Below are 19,169 nucleotides of genomic sequence, written 5' to 3'. Positions count from 1 at the left end.
AGGGTGAGTTGGCAAAGACTTGGTGCCATGCTCAGGGCAATGTATGCAAGGCAAGGTTTTTTTAGCTGCAGCCAGACAAACTAAAAGTGTAAGGCATAAATTGACATTTTGGGAAATTAAATAATTGTTGTCTGATTTTAGCCACCCATATTAAGTCAACACAAAAAATGTATGTGTGCGTGCCGCTGTTATATCAATCACAACTTTGTTTTTGCATTTATGTATTCGTATGGGTCAATCAAAGATACATCTTGGAAATTATTGAGTTTAAGAGGAAATGGTGGAGATATTTTAGATTTTGAGTCACACTGGCAGTTTCTCCATTTTCTAGTCTTTATGCTTAGCTAGCTAATCTCCTCCGGCCATCTAAAGCTTTTACATAAGCATGTTTCCTAAAATGCTAAACTATTCCCTCAAACAGCCTTAATAATAAGTCCATATTAGGAGCATTTTCTTTCATCTTGATGCCAATTTCCTGTGTTAATCCATTGTAACCGTAGAGCCGGATTCAGCTGTTTATAAGAAATGTTATGCAAGAGATTATCCTGATTATCCTGTCTGCAAGACTTTTATCTTCTTCACCCACTTATTTATTGTGATAGTTGATACTGCAGCATCCAACTGAAATGAAATAACTTCATAGTTAAGTTATTTAGTTATTTTATCTCTAGACCCTTTTTAAAGATGGCCTTTAAGGGAAAGGTGGGTGGGCAGATACGGGACGGCATGGAGAACAGAAAAAAGTGTAATTTCATGCTTAAATGCAAGAAAGAGAAAAACAGACAAAATGTGGGATTCATATTCTGTGTGGCAAAAACATTGGCAACAGAGAGCGGAAAGGCAGTAATACATGTCCAGTGCTACTCAGTGTAAAACCACAATTGGACTGAGACAAGTTTATTTTGGCCATGCTGTGAGAGCGGTCATTCACCGTGCGACAGACGGAAATGTCTGTGAGGATTTGCAGATATGATTGCAAATTCTGTTCATTACGTCATTTCATAAATGACTTTCCCTTTCTTTGTTTCTCATTCACAGATGCCCCACACAAGTCTGTACACTGGGTACGTCTGAATCTCTAACAGCTGGTTCATCATTATTTCCAGACTGACCCTCTGCTGTTTAACAGGAACGATATGACAAAGCTTTTCCGGGAAAAGTGGGCATGTATTGTCAGTATCTGTGGATGCATTGTTGCCATTCAACTTTTTTTGGCAGAAATAGGCTTAATCAAATACAGTTTGACCTTTTAACACCTGACATTTAAAGGGCATCTTTCTGCTGTAATTCTCCTCCAGACATTGTTGGTATAGAACAGCAGCCACATCATAATGGGAGCCTGTATTTGTCCTGTATTTTAAATCCCTATTGCCACACAGAAATACCTTCGGGCATGCAACAGAAAGTCATCCCCTGATGTACAGTTAGCACAGCTTTCTGTTTGGTGTTTGCCAGCAACACATTACATTGGATTGCAGGACATGACAAAACAAGCCTGACAACAATCTCCTCAGGGAGCAACCGTCCTCAAACCGTTTGTGGCATAGTGTGATTAGAGGGGGGTGAAAATCTTGTTTTGCAATTTTGCAATTTATTTCATGCCTAATTGGCTGTTATTTTTGGTGCTTCTCATGCACTCCCGTTCACTTTATGCTTTGATTCACGCCTTCCCTACCTATCCCCTATGACCGTTTACAGTCGCTTCTTATTGTTAGACTGTATCTATCTTTCTAGTATTTCATGTCCTCTTATGCCATGATCTTCCAACTTTGGTTGTAAGAAGAAAGTAATACAAGTCTATACAAAATACATTTAATGAGGTTCAGAGAGGTTGTTATATACTAACAAAGCACTTATATACTAACAAAGGACTGGCTTATCTAAAGCTAGTTGAGTAGCACTTTAAATGCTTTGGCTCTATGAAACCTAATGTACTTATATGATTCTGTTTTCTTCAAGTTTGTCGCTTTGGATAAAAGCGTCAGCTAAATGCAATGTAATGTAATGTAAAAAAGGTGGATAAAAGAATGAATGCATGACTTATTGTAACAGTATTTAACAATGTGTTATTTTCTTAAATACTCACAGGTGTTTTCACTTAATCAGTCTGATTACACATCCACTTGGACCAACTGCAGTGTATGCTGGGAATCACGAAAGGTCACTGAACGCATCACAGCACCAATAGAAACACAAAAAGTGTGAATGATCCTGCTTTAACAAGGAGAGGAGGGGAGTTGTTGGTCAAGCTGTACATGCCAACACAGTTTTTTAAAGAGTCTATTAATGCACAATAAATGAAAACACCTGTGTTAGTGTGCCTGTGTGCAGGACCTTTAAGTGGTTACTTCTTTCACCACTGCATAAAAAAGTACAGTTGCCAGGCTGAGACTGGTGGCTAGAAGAGATGATTTTACGGTGTATATTAACAAAGCAAATACAGCTTTAATAACTATGTAAACTAAAATAAATCATTAATTGAACATATATGGCAACTATTTCATATGTATTTGGGCAACAGCTCCAAAGTACCTGTAGTTGACAAATAGCATTAAATGGGAATATTTTAAGACAGTAGTACTACATCCTGAATTATTGAGGTATGTAATATATCTCAGTAAGCTTTGTACTGTTGGTTGGACAAAATAAATCTGGTTGAGAATCTGGTTAATAGTGACAGCATTTCCCACTAATTTCAGAGTTTTACAAACGAAACAAAGTCAATTAATTGGAACAATAATCAGTAGATTGATGCATAATCAAATTATGGTAAATTGCAATCCAATGCGAAAAAGTTGAAATTGAGCTCCAACTACAACAGAAAAATCCTGTTTATATAAATGGATTGCTAAAAATAATCTAATGATATTATAGTCTACAGTCACAAGGGACATTGAGTAGCCTATATTATTTTAACTATACCCAAATAACCTTTTCTGTTTATACTTACATACGTTACATAGGTAACTCAGGACTTTTACTTATATCATAGTATTAACTATACAGTATGAATGAATATGAGTATTAAACGGTGTACTATTACTTCCTCCCAGTGGCTGCTTCCGCCACCACTTGTTGTAAATAACCATAGACTGTAAATAACCCATGGATGTATAACAAGATAACAGCGAAGCCTAGTGGACTACACCGGAACTGCACTTCACCTTTATAAATATGTAATCTCTCTCGCACGTAATCAACACGAATCAAAACAAAGAACGTTTACAAGATAATAATAATAATAATAATAATAGCTTAATTCAGCATTTGAATTTACGTTTTTTTATACATTCTACACATTTTAAAATATACCTAACTAATTCAGCTCTTAGTGTGAAACAGGTTTTCTGTGTGTACTTCTCTTCTGGTGTCGACGTAAACCTGCACAGAATCAGGAAGTCCGGGGATTTTCCGAAAAATAAAAGTTGAATGGCCAAACGACACGCCACTTGTTACCGAGAAATAATGAAGAGCCACATTTGTTAATGCGTACGGTTGACTTGTCGATGTAGTTAGTTTCATTATTACTATCTTGTTAACTTATCTTAGTCGTCATTTGTCAACCGAAACACCTGGATTTTCACTTTGCGGGTCAGAGGGATGGACGTTCCTCACCTCACTGAAGAGGAAATGGCAGAGATTAAAAAAGACGTGAGTAGGTTACATCAGCCAGATCATGGTTACCAATAAAGAATTATTCTGATACGTTCAGTTATGTGGAAAAAACCCATCGATACACTCTATGCTGGCACTTTATTTGTGCCTTGTTTGGCGTTAAAGGCCTTCAAATGAGGAAATACCCCACCACACCTTCACTGTGCCCACTGCAACACTCACTTCTCTAGGGTTGATAAGTAGGGAATTTGTATATTTTACTTAGCAATAATTAAAATGTTACAAGTAAAAGCCCTGCATTTTTAATGTTTAGTGAAAGTACAACATTATTAGCATCAATAGGATACTAAGAATCAATGTGTTCATCACTTTGTTATTGCAGCAGTGTTTTGCTGATTGCTTAACCTAGTGTTTTTCAAAGTGGGGGCCCCGACCCTCCGGGGGGGGTGCCAGGGGGGTCACGCAAGATGTTATTAATAACTGCATATGAATATTATATATCATATTATTAAGGCATAAGTAGCTTTCAAAATGCTAAAAATATGTTAATTGTTCATATTACTGTTATATAAAATTATATATATATAAATTATATAATATTATAAAGACAGAAATCACTTTAAAAATGCTTTACTGTTGATATTACTGTTTAATATTGTGTTAAGAATGTGTATAACAGAAGACACAATCAATGTAATGAATGACAAACAAAAGATAAATACAAACATTTTTTAGAAGAATAACTGATTATTAATTATTAATACAAATATATATTAAGAAAATGTATTAAGCTGTATGATTAATTTGTCATATTTTCCATCATAATGTACTCATCATTTAAAAAAAAAAAATTGCAACAGGGGGGTCCCCGCCAGACGATAATGCTATATGGGGGTCCTTGGCATGGCAAAGTTTGGGAACCCCTGGCTTAACCTTCTTAATATATCTAACTTTAGCAGTTGGTTTGGTTGTTAACTTAAGCTTCAAACACAAAGTGGAGTAAAAAGTACAATATTTACCTTTTTAAAATGAAGTGAAGTAGTAAAAAGTAGCATTAAATGGAAATACTCGAAAAGTACAAACATGTGCTGTAAAATGTTACGTTGTACCACTCATAGGCCAACAACAACATCATTGACACACAGGTGGGAGTTTGAGTACATTTTTTTCTAAATGCTCAGTCTGACTCATCAAAAGCACGACCAGAAGCTAACACAGCGATAGACAACTATTAATATGTGCCATTTATTTTAGACCACCTGCAAGATAAATTCTACCAGTCGTTGGTGAGGGAAGAACCTGCATATTTTCCTGCCTTCCCTATTCATACAATTTCTCCTCCTGTACTCTGTACTCCAGTCCTCACTCTGTTCCCTTTTTTCCTCCAGGTGCTGATCAGAATGCGGCACTACCTCTGCGAAAAGATCCGAGCTGAACGCCACCTCGACTTCCTGCGCTCTCGCAGGATCCTGACCCGAGACGATGCGGAGGAGGTCAGCTGCAGGACCACCCAGACCAAGAGGACGGCCATGATGTTGGACATGCTGGCGGAGCACCCCCGAGGTCTTGATGCCTTGGTTGACTCCATAAGAGATTCACGCTCACAAAACTTTATCATCACCAAAATCACAGATGAGGTGCAAAAGGCCAAAAACGAGAAGATCGAGTCTCTGAGATGTTAGTAGACCAATTAAATCTGGTGTGTACCTTTTTAAATCTAATATATGTTCTTGATGCTTTAACTTTGTCTGTTTTTAATCCTTTGATGCACAGCAGTGGCTTCCAGTTCCCCGACTGACAGCAGCCTCAGCTCTCCAAACACAACCAGCAGCCTTCTCTCAACGTTTTCCAATAACTCCACAATGCTCTTGCACCCAGACGGAGAACGAAGCCCTTCTATTTCAGGCTTACCAGGCTCACTTAACCTACCATCAATACAGAAAGGGGACTATTTGTCCTCTGGTGTTGGTGCTAGCGTCGGGGTAGTTTCCTCCAGAGCCTCCTCCATCCTCCCGCGGCCTGGAGACCCCGGAGCTCCTCCGCTGCCGGATGATGTCACAGTTGAATCCTCCTCTGACATAGATGCCGGAGTGCCGGGATGCACCAGTACCGGGGGGGACCCAAACTTCCAGCCTCTCCGATCGCGCTCTCTTACTCCAACATCACACAGGGGGAGCATCTTTTAATTTATAAGACACTCTTATGCAGTAAAAGGGACAAACCAACAAAATCCTCAGTTACTTAATCTAGTATCCAAATCGCTGTTTTTGGTGTGATGTCTTCGATTAGGCAGAAATTGCTGTACATGGGAAATACTACTACTATACCAATCAGCTATCTACATGGGAAAAAAAGGACAATTTGTCACTTTCGCTCCAGTATTGTTTGAAATGTTTTGATACTGGTGCCAATCATTACCTTAGTTTTAATACAAGGCCAAAATAAGACCATAGTTCTAAGAATATTTACAAAACCCTTTTTCTTATTTAACTAAAGAAGACACACTTGTTAAATGTGCTTTGAATAAAAACAGGTGTACAAGAAAATAAATGCAGGTTAAAATGGACAATTATGTTTTTTAAACTGTTAAAAAAATAAGTAACGAACAATTTAGGTAAAGCCTCAATTCCAGCTTTTAGTACTTCGCAATTTTCGATACTCATGCTTTAAACTCATATATATATATAAGGTATATATAGCAGCAAGTAATGATTCTCACATCATGAGCTAAGAAAAATGGACTCTCCTTTTCTACTCTTATTATATCAAAGGTGCGATTTCCTGATGTTTGGTGTGAATGCATGGCAGCTACAGTTTATATGCAGTAAGAATGTTTTACACACTGGAATGATGCTCCACTTAATGAGCCGGTCAGATTCTGCCTTTGACAGCACTGTAGCCCGAAATGATGATTTCCAGTTCCTCCTGTGCAGCATTAAGTCGACAACAAGTTGTTTTACATTTTTGTCACTACAGTCTTGAATCACAAAACATGAAAAAAACATTGTCCCAATTGTCTTAACTGGTCGTGTACTATAATCTATTGCATACTAAAGGTTTTCTTTATGCGTACAACTCGTGTTTTCTTTCTTTATTTGTTACCGTGTGGTGGCTCAGGGGGGAAATAAAATATAGTTGATTTGCTGATTTCATATGAAATTGTGAGGGCACTTTAAGACCTTTGGCCTATTTGATTTTTAGTTGGTCTGCAAAAAAAGACAATACAATATTAATTCCTCAGAGAAGCCTACAGACAGTATGGTGCGTGAGCAGTGATTCTGTAATTGTTATGGAAAAACTAGAACGCTTCAAATGACGCAAAGGAATGACATGCCATGTCTTTGTGGTGAAGGCTGGTGTGACTGCACTGATCTTCGTAGACAGCGCATACATCTGGATTTTTAAAACCAGTCACTCTCTGGCACGCTGGTGCATGGCAGGTAATTCATTTATTATTATATATTTACTTTTTCATAAAAGGTTTACTCTCTGTCCTTCACATTTATCTCAGTAAGTGTTTTATAATTACATTAGAATAGTTTCAATGTATGTGTCTTTAACTTTTATTCATTTTTGATGGGTTTCATGATTGTTTCAGTTTTCATTTAATAGTATAGTATTTAGTAATATAAATAGTATTTAAAGTAATTTGTTGTACTAAAAATGGCGGCATGTATTGCCTGCTGCATTTTGCTGCTGCGTGCCAGTCTGTGATAATTACTAAGTCATTGTTGATCATGGTTAAACATAAAACATTATGAATGTTTAAAAACCCTTTTCTGCATGTAGAACATTATATCCTATTTTAGCACAATAAGTTTGCACCCAAGACTGAGATTTAAAAGAGAATTAACAGACTGAGAGGAGCAACACATGCAGGAGAACCAGTTAGATATACATCACAAGACTGGAATGTGAACTTTGCACTTATATTTCATGAGACAGGATGTAAATGTTGTTGGCCTAAGTAAATGTATTTTTGCAGTGAGTGTGAATTTGTTTGCAGCTGTATTCAATTTAAAAAAAAATTGTACACAATTGTGTACTTGTACTTGAGAATGATGGATGAATCAGAGCCGCTGTGGGCCTCGAGGTCAGAGGAGAGGAGGCTGAACGGACACTGCAGCAGCGCTCCCCCCCGGACCCTGCAGTCCAAGGTGGTGGAGGACTTCAGACGGAGGCTCAAGTACTTCTTCATGAACCCCTGTGAGAAATACACAGCCAGAGGCCGCAAGCCATGGAAACTCATGTTACAAGTATTCAAAATTGCAATCATCACAGCCCAGGTACTAGAATGTTGTGATAGTTTGTTTTGTCATTAGGCATGAATGAGCATGAGTTATCAATATGTTTTTGTCTCAAATGTGTGTTTTTTTCCTTCTCTGCTTCAGTTGGTCTCTTTCGGCCTGAGTAACGAAATGATGGTCACCTTCAAAGATGAAAATCTGATGACATTCAAACATCTGTTTCTAAAAGGATACAAAGATCAACGGTTGGGGAGCTATGCACTGTACACAAAAGAAGATGTGTATGATCACATCTACTACATTATTAACGGGGTACTGACATTTTGGATTGTTGTAACTTATATCAAATGGGAATTTCCTGTGTGAAAATGTGTGCTTCACTCTTCTTTCTGCATTTTCTTTCAGTATATCAATCTCCAAAACCTGACTGTTGGTAATCTGGCATACGAGAGTGTTGATGGCCAGCACACTCCTCTGTCTGTCTGCCAAGAATTTTACAGATACAGCAGCATCGATCCAGAAACTGAGACCTTTGACATTGATCCTCATATTGATAAAGGTACAAAAGCACAAAACAATCCATATAAATAAAAAAACAACAACAATTAAATCATAAAATGGAGACATAAATAGCTGTGGAACTTGTATTTATGTCTAAAAGCTACCATGAGTAGCTGTATTTATGGAATCTGATTCATACCATGAATGGAAAATAATCACAATGTGGATTTACTTGTGACTCCAGAAAGAGGAAGTATTGTATTCAGGCTGATGTACTCCTCTGTTGAAATATCCACTGAAGTTTAACTGCTTTTTAAATGTATCGCCTGTATTTCCTCCTCACAGATTGTATTTCCATATATCCTGTGCAGGCGTTTGATGGCAGTGGTTTGGGTGCACATTTAAACTTCTCTATAGATTTTAAAAGGTGACTAAACTAAGGAAGCTGATTTCATGGCAGGTTATGAGAGTACTGCCTGCTAATATGTTTGTGTGTCCAGGCTGCTATCTGTGAACATCTACCTTACTCTGAAAACAATCAACCTGCAGACTGTGCAGCACCACGAGCTACCAGACTGTTATGACTTCAATATAATGGTTGGTGACAATGACGGAAAAATACCACTCATTTATCTGATCATTTAGGACATTTCACTTGGATGTATTTTTAACATGAGAAATCTTTTTTTATACAGATCAAGTTTGACAACCGTGCACACAGTGGCAAGATAAAGGTTGATGTTGAAAACGATGTAAGCATTTATGAATGCAGAGACTGGAATGTGGAAGGCACTTGTACGTTTTCCAAAATATCACATTTTATTCAAGCATTTGATTTATTATGACCCAGCCAAAGAAAGAAATGGCCAGCAAGGGGAGCATTGATATTATTCTGTAACATTTGACACCAGTATGATCTTACTCATATGTTCTCTGGTTTCTAGCTGGTAAGAATGATTACCTCCTCCTGTCAGTTGATTCTGTGGTCATCCTCGCCTGCTTCCTCTCTCTCATCCTCTGCAAGCGCTCTGTCATCAATGGTCTCCAACTCCAGTTTGTATGTTTATGAGGCACAAGTCAATTATTACCATCATCACTGATACATGTCCAGGATTTAGCTATATTCAGCTAAAACTGCAGTTTAGCCATCATGTCATCCAAAAAGTAATACATGACTGGTTTAATAATTATATAATGAACCAGCATCATAAACAGGACTTTAGTTAGACGCTGAGGTCATGTCTTTTTCAAGGGCTTTGTGGGGCTTGTTATTTATAATTATACACTTATAAGCACACACATGCTTGTTAATGAATAGACCCATTCCAGGTTTTTTAGACTTAATATTTTCAAATGCGATTGCCCAAAAGCCTTTAAAACTTAAATAAATTAAGGATTCACCTTTTTATTCAGTAATTGTGTGTTTATTCAGTCTTTAATATTGTACAGAAAATGTCACTAAGAAATATTAATGTCATTTTCTTATCACGGACTTTTTGAGGGTGTTGCATTGCGAGAATTTAAAGTTGCCTATTATTGTTGTGTCAAGGTCTGGGTCAGTATTTTTTATTTTATTTAAGAGTCAGCCCCCTGTCAGCAAAGAAAAGGACACACTTAAATAATTCCATTAAAAAATATAGCACTTCAGCCATCATGTTTAGATCCTGGTTTGTTCTTACAATATGATAATTTTCTCTCATGCAGGAGTTCAACACATTCTTCCAAGCATACTACAATAAAAGTGTCTCTTGGTCAGACCGCATGGAGTTTGTGAATGGCTGGTACATCCTCATCATTGTCAGTGACATACTAACCATCGCTGGGTCAGGGCTCAAAATTGGAATACAAACAAAGGTTTGTTGTTTATTGTACTTTATTTGCTTTATTTACAGGTTCACTGTTTGGAATTTGGACTGGGCATAAAGGCAATGGGTTAAGAGAATCGGCCTATAACTTGTACTTCATTGATACATATGTTTTCTTTCTTTTCTCTTGCAGTACCTGACAAACTATGACGTGTGCAGTATCTTGTTGGGAACAGCCACACTGCTCGTCTGGGTCGGCGTGATTCGTTACCTTGGTTTCTTCAAGAAATACAATGTAAGCACTTGAAATGCTTTTTGGTTTCTCGATGATTCATCAGACAATTAAGTTAAAGTAGCAAATGCATATCTTAAGTAACTAAACACTTCTTTATTCCTTTCTAGGTATTAATCTTGACCCTAAGGGGAGCGTTCCCAAATGTGATCCGATTCTGCTGTTGTGCGGCCATGATCTACCTCGGGTACTGTTTCTGTGGCTGGATCGTCCTTGGGCCTTACCATGACAAAGTATAGAAATTATAATCATAATCAATCTTTTAAAGGTGTCAAACTGACCTAATGAAACCCCTCATGCATCTGGGAGCTCTTCTGGGGACACTGAAATATGATCAACTTTTTTTTCCAGTTTCGAACACTGGCCAAGGTGACAGAGTGCCTCTTCTCTCTCATCAACGGGGACGATATGTACGCCACATTCCTACATTTGAGGAACGAGGCCGGCTACATGGTGTGGCTTTTCAGCAGAATTTACCTCTACTCCTTCATCTCCCTCTTCGTATACATGGTGCTCAGCCTGTTCATCGCTCTCATCACTGACACCTACGAGACAATCAAGGTCAGTCTGAGTCACTTTTCTGATAAATATTCTATCATCTTTCTGTAGAGAAATGTTTTTTGAGACTTGTTTTGATTTGTCTTTGCACTTTTACAGCATTCCCAGCAAGAAAAGGTGCCAGTGTCCCAGCTTCAGGTCTTCATAGCAGAGTGCAGGGACCAGCCTGAGTCTGGAAGATACCAGACAGAGGAAGAGTCAGCTGCCTGCTGCCTCTCCCCATGCTACTGCTTTGGCTGAAGTGCGATGATGGTGGCTTTTACCTTTTCCAAGACTCGACTAAAATAATAAATATAGGGAAAAAGTCTAGAGTCCGTCTGCATGGAGGATTTGATTATAGCCTATGATGCATGAGGAGAATGCAAGAATTTCTTCTGACCAAAGTAGAATGTCTTTGACCTGTTTACTTGAATTGCTAATCATTAAAAAGGAAAGTGCTTACATGACCAGTAATGTCACCAAACTGTAATTTCATTATGAGTGTGCACCCACAACTACTACAACTTTTTTGGATTGCTACTGTGTATTTTTTGTGGATTATAGTAAAAATAAATCTTGTTTCACAATTAAGTGGATTCTGACTCATTATATTTATATCTACATTATTAAACTGTACTTGCCTACATTTGACAATATTTTCATACTAACAACAATTGCATTATTCAAGCAAAGTAGGCTCGAAGTGCATCAAAGTAAAGAAATATATCAAAATCAGAATCAAACAATCTCAACATGTTTATTGCCAAGTAGGTTTGCATACGAGGAATTTGCCTTGGTGTGCTGTACATGGTGTATCATGAACACAGTTAAAGATTATATAAAGATTACAACGAAACCATTTAATAAAAACTATTGAAACTATTATACGTTAAGCTACAAAAACAATTTTTTAAACGTCATCTGGATATAAAAAAAAGAAACTACATGCAGTATACTATTGCCAAGTACTTATAATGATTAATAAAAAAAACATAGGCCTATTGTTGTTACGGAAAGTGGATGAGAGCTAGCTTGTGTGCAGATGTGCACATATTTTGAGTATAGGTATATTGCAGTCTGCTCCATGAATAACATGTAAAATACAAATTATAATGATGACAATACCACAGAAAAGCGTCGTATACATTCACACAATGGCAACTGGGTATAAGAAAAGGAAAATGACCTAAAATGAGATCCAGCAGGTATCGATGGCATTTACCTCCTGCTGCCATAGGAGTGCCACCTGACAGCTTTTCTCATTTGCATAATCGTCGTGTGTTCATATCCAATGCACGGCTCACTTACTGGTTGCTTAACAACGCTGCCTCCAATAACAGGGCCGATTGGTGTGAAGGCAGCGCAGGAATAGACTTTAAAAAAAAACACAGAAGCAGCAGAAGCGTACTGGCATCTCTCTGCATGCTCCGTTCACACTGAAACAGGTGAGATCTGGTCTTGTTTTTGCTGGCGACAAGGTGACGAGTGAACTCAGGACGGGGGGTAATGGTCTTTCGTTAAAGGAGCATTTTGTTCGTTTCGAAAACCTTACTAAACTTGGCAGGTGTCGGATTTAGTTGACCCACTTCACGCCGCTCCCGTGAGTATTTTAACTTAGCATGCAGCTATTATCCAGGTTAGCAAAAAGCTACAACAGCAGTCAGTTTGTTAAGTTAACATTACATTCATGTTATACATCTTGACGTGTGAGTTAAGCTGACGTATACTGACCAACTAACATTACTTAAACGTTAAAGTTGATGTTAATATGTCACCTTGTCATGAAAACACAAGGCATTAACGTTAGCACATTAGCTAAGTTACCTGGTAATTTAACGTGTCTAACTTTAGCCAATTTAACTGCTAGTAAGTTAACCTTACTGTCCACGTTAATGTATGAAGACAACTTTAACCAGAGGTGTAAGAAGTCCTCAGATGTAATAGTAGAAATACTACAGTGTAAAAATACTCTGTTACAAGTCCTGCATTTCAAATCTTACAAGTGCAAAAGTATTGGCATCAAAATGTACTTAAAGTAAAAGTATGTTTTTTTTAATGCATTAATGTGTTCATCACAGCTAGTTAATTTAATTACTTTGTAAACTGCTGCTCGATATCTTAACCTATCATTAGATATCATACGTTATGTATTTATGTATATATGTTGTATTAGCAAAGTTTACAATCTAATATTTAAAGTAATTAGTAACTAATTTCGTTGAATAAATAATAAATAAAAGTTAAATATTGGCTTCCAAAATGTAGTGGAGTAAAAGTATTAAGTAGCATGACGACATGGAAATACTTATAGAAGTACAAGTACTGTAAAATCGTACCAACGTACATTACTTGAGTAAGTGTACTTCAATACATTACACAAATGCTTTTAACTTTTATGTAAAGTAAAGGTAAACCTGCTATATTTAGCTGGAGAATACTTTATCTCCGCCTCAGTTTGTGTAGCTTTAGATAGGAGCTGTGCATGTGTTCTTGTTAGATAACAACATTGAATTGAGTTTTGCTGTGATGCACATTGACACAAAGAGCAGACACTCTTATTGACTGGTAGTTTTTATTGACCTCACCAACATGTTGCTCCCCCAAGCTTTGACTGTTTCATTACATGACTCCTTTTTGTTAATCGACACAAAGTACACTATAGCCCATGGCCCTATAACTTGGTACATTTCAGTGCATCATAAAGGTGTGGGAGTAGCCTGTGGAGATAACTGGTTCAGCTTGTTTCAACATTATTGTCCTGAAGGCACATACGCAACAGAAGCCCTCTCTTATTTTTATATCTGTAAATATGTTTGGTTTATGCTGAGATCATCTTACTACCCTGCAATTTAGTTGGCAGTGACCACTAGGAGGGCCTAAACCCCCACTGGCACACATTGGTCAGTTAATCCTGTGTGGTTGCAGCAGCAACCCAGATTATCTGTTGCTGGTCCATCTCATGACTTGCTGCTCTATTTCAGGGCTCAGTTCCAGTGGTAGCCTCTGATCCACGCCTGACTGCTAATCCGTCTGCCGTTTGGTAACTCATGAGCTCGCATCCCTGTGTGCGGATGTGTCGGTGATATGGGAGAGTGGTGGACAACTGTGCCAATAGGGACTTCTATGGGTACGTTTCTCTGATAATGTTGGGATGTCTTTGGTGGAATATGACAAGAATAGAGTGGCTCATCAGCTATGCTTTTTTTGGAATCTGCTAGAGGTGACCCAAATGTTCTCATTTTAGAGCTGCAAACTAGTCCAAGCCTCTCGGTGTGAAATGTACTGTGGATATAATGGGACTTGCTCTATTTTTTAGGAAACTATGAGATCTCCAGCATATCACATGTGACAATGTCGCCCTCGAGACAGAACAACCTCGTGTCTTCCTTGCCCCTGTCCAGAAGCTCCTACAATGTGATAAGTGCCTTTTGCACTGAGGATAATATGCCTCAGTGCATTTCATACATCAATCAGGTACACAAATGCCCTGCTACATTCTTATTATAGCCATACATTATTTGAAAAACTTTCATTTTCTGTAAAGATTATTCAATGAAATGGTGACACAAACAATTCCTTTGTTTCACAGGAGCTTGACTCCCTGGGCCTCTGCTCTACACGCATTGAGGCCAGCTCACCAGGGGGAGCTACCATAAACACAGTGCCAGCTCTAAATGCCATGTATGAGATCATGACGATTCACCGACGCAATATGTGCAATTTAGAAGAGCTGGAGAAAGACCAGCTGAAGACATCCAGCAACTTGGACCACATTCAGATGAACAATTCCAGACTCAAGGCATGTATGACAGGGTGGCCTCTCGGTGCTGTTTCTCTCAACACAAGACAGCGACTTGTTTTAATTAACTTTGTGTCAGGACACTACACACTAATCTGAGTCTGTAAGGTCAGTGTTGGACCACTAGATGTCAGAAAATAAACCAACATTTGTGTTTCGTCTTCCCCAACTCAACAGTTGGCTCGCTTGCTAGGCTAAACATATAATTGGTCTGATTTATTGAAAAAAAACATAGATTCAAAATATATTTGTTGAGCATTTCCAAAACAAAAGTTTTACTTAGTTTCGTCTTCCACATGTATTTATAAAATCATATTGTTGGAATTGAAGATTTTGTAAAAACATATATACAATCTAAATTGGATATTTTTTTGGTAGTGACATTATATAATAGGATGATATCCAAAGCTTTATTTAAACTTTGATAGAAGCTTTGAATGTAAAATAAAAAGATAAGTGGTACAGCCCTTTCACTAAATATGTGGCCCAAAATATATGGATTTTCTTGTTCTATTAGTGTTATTAAGTCCTTAGACGGTACATGCAACTTTGAGAATCAACTCTTTAATCCTAAACTAATTTCTTATGCTAAACATTAGCACCTTAATTGTGCTTATAATAAAAGTTATGTATACGTCTTTCCAGGATCAGTTGGAACTGTCCATAAGGGAGAAATCGGGTCTACATGAGACAGAGAGGCAGCTCCAACTCAAAATCAAGACTTTGCAGAGCTGCTTAAAAACTGAAAAAGACGAGGTATAATTTTACTTAATTATATTATGACCAACACTTTTATTTGCAAATGCTATGCATGAGCCTGCCTAACTCATTATGGGATCACCCTGCACAGGTTCAGAAGCTCCAGAGCATCATAGCCAGCCGGGCCTCTCAGTACAGTCATGATGCCAAGAGGAAAGAGAGGGAAACTGCAAAGCTCAAGGAACGCCTCAGCCAGCTACTGGTCGACAGAAAGGATAAGAAACTAGGTGAATATGCTAGTCTTCAGCAAAGATTTATTATAATTGGGAATTTCAGATCAAGTTATTCATATTCTTCCTATTTTTCCCTCTAGCTATGGATGTTCTGAATAGTCTGGGACGGTCGGATGGAAAAAGGAGCCACTGGAAGACCACAAAAACAACAGCAAGGTATCATGAGGACTCTCCAGTCAGTTGTTGTTGACCATATTTGCAGAATGTATTATCATCATACAGATAACTGAATTGATAAATCGCTCTCTGCAGCCATGAGGGTGAGATGTACAAGTCCTTGCTCAATGACTACGAGGTGAGTCAGAGGTCCTTGATGCTGGAGAACGCTGAGCTTAAGAAAGTCCTCCAGCAGATGAAGAAGGAGATGATCCATATCCTGAGTCCACGCCCTACCAGAGATGACAGTCTGGACCAGGTATTGTTATTTTCTCCTAGTACCAAAGCCAGGGTTCAAACAAAGTCTTGAACGTTTGGAAATTGGTGATCTGTTGTTCCATGTATACAATAACGGATAAAGGAAACCAAAATTATTTTAATAGCTGAAATGTTACAATCATGTCGTCATATGTGTTGTCTCCTGATGCTAGCTAAGCATTAAATGATCACCATCCAAACGTATGATCAAAATGAACAGCTGGTTAATAATAAGTGCCAAATATACTTTGCTGTTGTTATAAGGGAATTATGTAAACATTATTTTTCCCATATTAGAGTTACAGTTAAGATGTGATGATGACAACTTCAAATGTCTGATTTAGGTGTCTTAAAAGTCCTGCATTTTTTTTCCTTAAAAGCTGTACGAAGCCTGTAATGCACAAACATATATTTGGTAAATACCATTTGAGCATATGCGTCAGATTTAATGAGATGAGGTCCTTGCATGTTGAAAAGATCTGTTCCACTGTTTTTGCTCAGGCTGAATCTGATGGGGAGGAGAAGGTGGGGGATTCTAGCAGGGAAACTCTGGACCAATCGTGTGAGCAGGCCAGGGAGCAGCTCACCAACAGCATCCGCCAGCAGTGGAGGAAACTGAGGAACCACATGGAGAAGTTGGACAGCCAAGGTACATGCAGGCACCACTGTCACACACCTGAAATATGGCAAAAGTAACTGTACAATACGCGTGGACGAAAATGTAATTGTATCAACTGTGGGTTTATTTGTTTTCCCAGCCTCCAAAGTGCAGAATCAGATGGAGTCCAATAAAGAGGTGGCACAAAGGGAGACCCACGAGGATGAGATGGAAAGGATGAGGCGTGAAGTGCAGCAGTGCAAAGAGTTCATTCATGCACAGCAACAGCTCCTCCAGGTCAGCCCTGCTTTTTTATATAAGATGGTCTGTAAAGGTTTAACATTTCAAACCAATATCAATATGAGTGCAATGTTTTGCAGAAATGTCAAACGATTGCATTTTTACAGCTTTTTGTATTATTATATTATTATTATTTTGTAAGTTCTTAAAAATACTTTTGTTAACAGTTATCAAATTGTCTGTTTGTGCCCATTCAGCAACAACTCCACACATCCTTTGATGATGAGACGGCAGCTCTTCTTAATGACTGCTACACACTGGAGGAGAAAGAGCGTCTCAAAGAGGAGTGGAGGCTCTTTGAGGAACAGAAGATAAACTTTGAGAGGGAGAGGAAGAACTTCACAGACGCTGCTATTCGCCTGGGGCGAGAGGTACTCAAGTCTTTCGATGTTGCACCACAATCTTATTTAACATTTATCGTGGGTGTTGTTATTGTAGTACATTCCTTTTTTTAAAAACGTTTTTTACTCTACAGAAAAAGGCCTTTGAGGAGGACCGTGCCTCTTGGCTCAAGAACCAATTTTTGAACATGACTCCATTTACGGACCGTAGGAGATGTTCCTCGTCTGATGGTCAAAGTGCATTATCAATAAGTAAGTCGGTAATACAAATCTGTAGTGAAAGCAACATAATGTAAGATTTTGTACATTTTCCAATTCTGCCAATTATCTGACGGCAGCTTCTGTGTCAGCAGCAGTTGGCTGATAGCATTGCTTCAGCAACAAGTAAAGGTTTCACAAGAACACATTTTCTAAGTAAAATATGATCTAGTTTCTCTAAAATATACTTGTTGCTGTAGAGCCCAGTGGACTTCTCCCACTTCACTTGCTAACCATATTTGCATAATGCAAGAACATGGGTTCAGGGAGTGGGACTAACAAAGGCAACATTCTACCTATTGCTTGTCACTTTTGCATCAAAATGATATTGAAGCTGTTATTTTTAAGGTGCAATGTAACATAACGTTCCTTTCATAGCTATGAGGATGGCAACGAGTATACAACATTTGTTGTTGTACAACATATTTGACTTTCAATGTTTTCTCTTTTAAGAGAAAAGATGCATTTCGATTGTCAATTGCTGCATACTGCATGTAAACACCAGTGACGGTACGAATAAGTGTATTTGAATATCCGCTGCATTGCAGGAAGTGAGCCAGAGATGAGAATGTCTTCCACCAAATCTCCGCCGGCCAAATCATCAACCCACGCCGCTTTCTCCACTCCTAAACCTACACAAAGTGCCACTGTGCCATCCACAACCGAACTTTACCGCACACTCCGCCTGATACCAGACAGCAGGTATTATTCAGTCACTTAATTACTATTATTTGTACTTTGTCTTTCTTTTCTAGGCATGCTTCTGGAATTACATTTTTAGTGTTATTTTACTATGAATGCTGGCTCAGCCCCCGATCCTGGTTGAGTTTGTGCCGTGTTACTGACATGCCTAATATTAATTGTTTTGTTTTTACATTTTAGTTCCTCCAGACATTCAAAACGAGGATGCTGGCCAGAGTCCAGCACTATTGAAGATGGAGATTTTCGGGTCAAATCAAACAGAATTCGATGTGGAGACTTGAGTATCTTCTCTTTGGGTGGAGATGAGAACAGCCTCACTTGAAACACTTTCAGTGCCTTTTTAAAACCTAAGCATCAAGTCATGGCTGAATCCATTCACAACTGATGAACACTCCTTTTTTGCAGCTTCTTTGCCACGTCGCTTTGTATGGACTTGCACAGATCATTCACTAAATCTCATCAAACAAGAAAGCACTTTAATGATTCTGCCATTGTTCATTTATTTACTTCACAAACAATTCAACACTGACAATTCAGATTTTAAGCTATATTCAAAGGATGTGATTTACCAAGTAGGGATTTGAACATATTTTTTGTAATATGTGAATTATATTCAATTCAAATGTAACAAATGATGTTCAGTTGTTCAAATTAACTTTGTTTTCATATTTTAAATTTATGATTTGAAATGGTGCATTTATTGACACAAGAATGATAATGGTGGGTGTTGCTGGTGTAACAGCAAAATAAAGATATTTTATGAAAGCT

The 19,169-nt window shown here is 38.1% G+C and overlaps 3 protein-coding genes across 5 annotated transcripts; all 3 read left to right on the top strand.

Moving 5' to 3' along the window:
* The first annotated feature begins 3,375 nt into the window (after nucleotides 1-3,375).
* bcl10 (BCL10 immune signaling adaptor) lies at nucleotides 3,376-6,710 on the top strand. 2 transcript variants are annotated; one of them, XM_034105241.2, is made up of 3 exons: nucleotides 3,376-3,651; nucleotides 5,004-5,292; nucleotides 5,392-6,710. In XM_034105241.2, the coding sequence occupies exons 1-3, from the start codon at nucleotides 3,601-3,603 to the stop codon at nucleotides 5,799-5,801; spliced, it is 750 nt and encodes a 249-aa protein (XP_033961132.1). In that variant the 5' UTR covers nucleotides 3,376-3,600; the 3' UTR covers nucleotides 5,802-6,710. The 2 variants fall into 2 exon arrangements, with proteins under 2 accessions (XP_033961132.1, XP_033961131.1); XM_034105240.1 differs by having other exon boundaries at nucleotides 5,389-6,709.
* Nucleotides 6,711-7,488: 778 nt separating this feature from the next.
* On the top strand, nucleotides 7,489-11,501 carry mcoln3a (mucolipin TRP cation channel 3a). Its single transcript, XM_034105239.2, has 13 exons — nucleotides 7,489-7,502; nucleotides 7,622-7,901; nucleotides 8,007-8,174; nucleotides 8,268-8,421; nucleotides 8,709-8,790; nucleotides 8,864-8,960; nucleotides 9,059-9,158; nucleotides 9,308-9,420; nucleotides 10,068-10,217; nucleotides 10,362-10,463; nucleotides 10,571-10,693; nucleotides 10,812-11,021; nucleotides 11,118-11,501. Exons 1-13 carry the CDS (start codon nucleotides 7,489-7,491, stop codon nucleotides 11,256-11,258), a joined length of 1,734 nt encoding a protein of 577 aa, XP_033961130.2. The 3' UTR covers nucleotides 11,259-11,501.
* Nucleotides 11,502-12,333: 832 nt separating this feature from the next.
* Nucleotides 12,334-19,166, top strand: ssx2ipa (synovial sarcoma, X breakpoint 2 interacting protein a). Of its 2 annotated transcripts, none has more exons than XM_034104473.1 (14): nucleotides 12,334-12,442; nucleotides 13,979-14,124; nucleotides 14,314-14,471; nucleotides 14,587-14,796; nucleotides 15,442-15,552; nucleotides 15,647-15,782; nucleotides 15,869-15,944; nucleotides 16,041-16,203; nucleotides 16,704-16,851; nucleotides 16,961-17,097; nucleotides 17,298-17,471; nucleotides 17,576-17,693; nucleotides 18,248-18,401; nucleotides 18,582-19,166. In XM_034104473.1, the coding sequence occupies exons 2-14, from the start codon at nucleotides 14,082-14,084 to the stop codon at nucleotides 18,721-18,723; spliced, it is 1,770 nt and encodes a 589-aa protein (XP_033960364.1). In that variant the 5' UTR covers nucleotides 12,334-12,442; nucleotides 13,979-14,081; the 3' UTR covers nucleotides 18,724-19,166. The 2 variants fall into 2 exon arrangements, with proteins under 2 accessions (XP_033960364.1, XP_033960365.1); XM_034104474.1 differs by lacking the exon at nucleotides 12,334-12,442 and adding an exon at nucleotides 12,449-12,597.
* The last annotated feature ends 3 nt before the right edge of the window (nucleotides 19,167-19,169 follow it).

This window comes from Pseudochaenichthys georgianus, chromosome 17, assembly GCF_902827115.2.
Source record: "Pseudochaenichthys georgianus chromosome 17, fPseGeo1.2, whole genome shotgun sequence".
NCBI classification, from domain to species: domain Eukaryota; kingdom Metazoa; phylum Chordata; class Actinopteri; order Perciformes; family Channichthyidae; genus Pseudochaenichthys; species Pseudochaenichthys georgianus.
Note: the sequence above shows the minus strand (reverse complement) of the source record. Positions and strands in the feature narration are given on the sequence as shown.

Excerpts from the sequence above, each read along its gene's own strand:
- bcl10 (XM_034105240.1), top strand. The coding sequence starts at position 3,601 with ATGGACGTTCCTCACCTCACTGAAGAGGAAATGGCAGAGATTAAAAAA. Across the intron at positions 3,652-5,003 it reads TGGCAGAGATTAAAAAAGAC|GTGCTGATCAGAATGCGGCA; the intron begins GTGAGTAGGTTA and ends TTTTTCCTCCAG. Across the intron at positions 5,293-5,388 it reads GAAGATCGAGTCTCTGAGAT|CAGTGGCTTCCAGTTCCCCG; the intron begins GTTAGTAGACCA and ends TTTGATGCACAG.
- mcoln3a (XM_034105239.2), top strand. Across the intron at positions 7,902-8,006 it reads TTGCAATCATCACAGCCCAG|TTGGTCTCTTTCGGCCTGAG; the intron begins GTACTAGAATGT and ends TCTCTGCTTCAG. Across the intron at positions 9,159-9,307 it reads CTGGAATGTGGAAGGCACTT|CTGGTAAGAATGATTACCTC; the intron begins GTACGTTTTCCA and ends TCTGGTTTCTAG.
- ssx2ipa (XM_034104473.1), top strand. The coding sequence starts at position 14,082 with ATGGGAGAGTGGTGGACAACTGTGCCAATAGGGACTTCTATGG. Across the intron at positions 14,472-14,586 it reads GCATTTCATACATCAATCAG|GAGCTTGACTCCCTGGGCCT; the intron begins GTACACAAATGC and ends TTTGTTTCACAG. Across the intron at positions 14,797-15,441 it reads TGAACAATTCCAGACTCAAG|GATCAGTTGGAACTGTCCAT; the intron begins GCATGTATGACA and ends ACGTCTTTCCAG.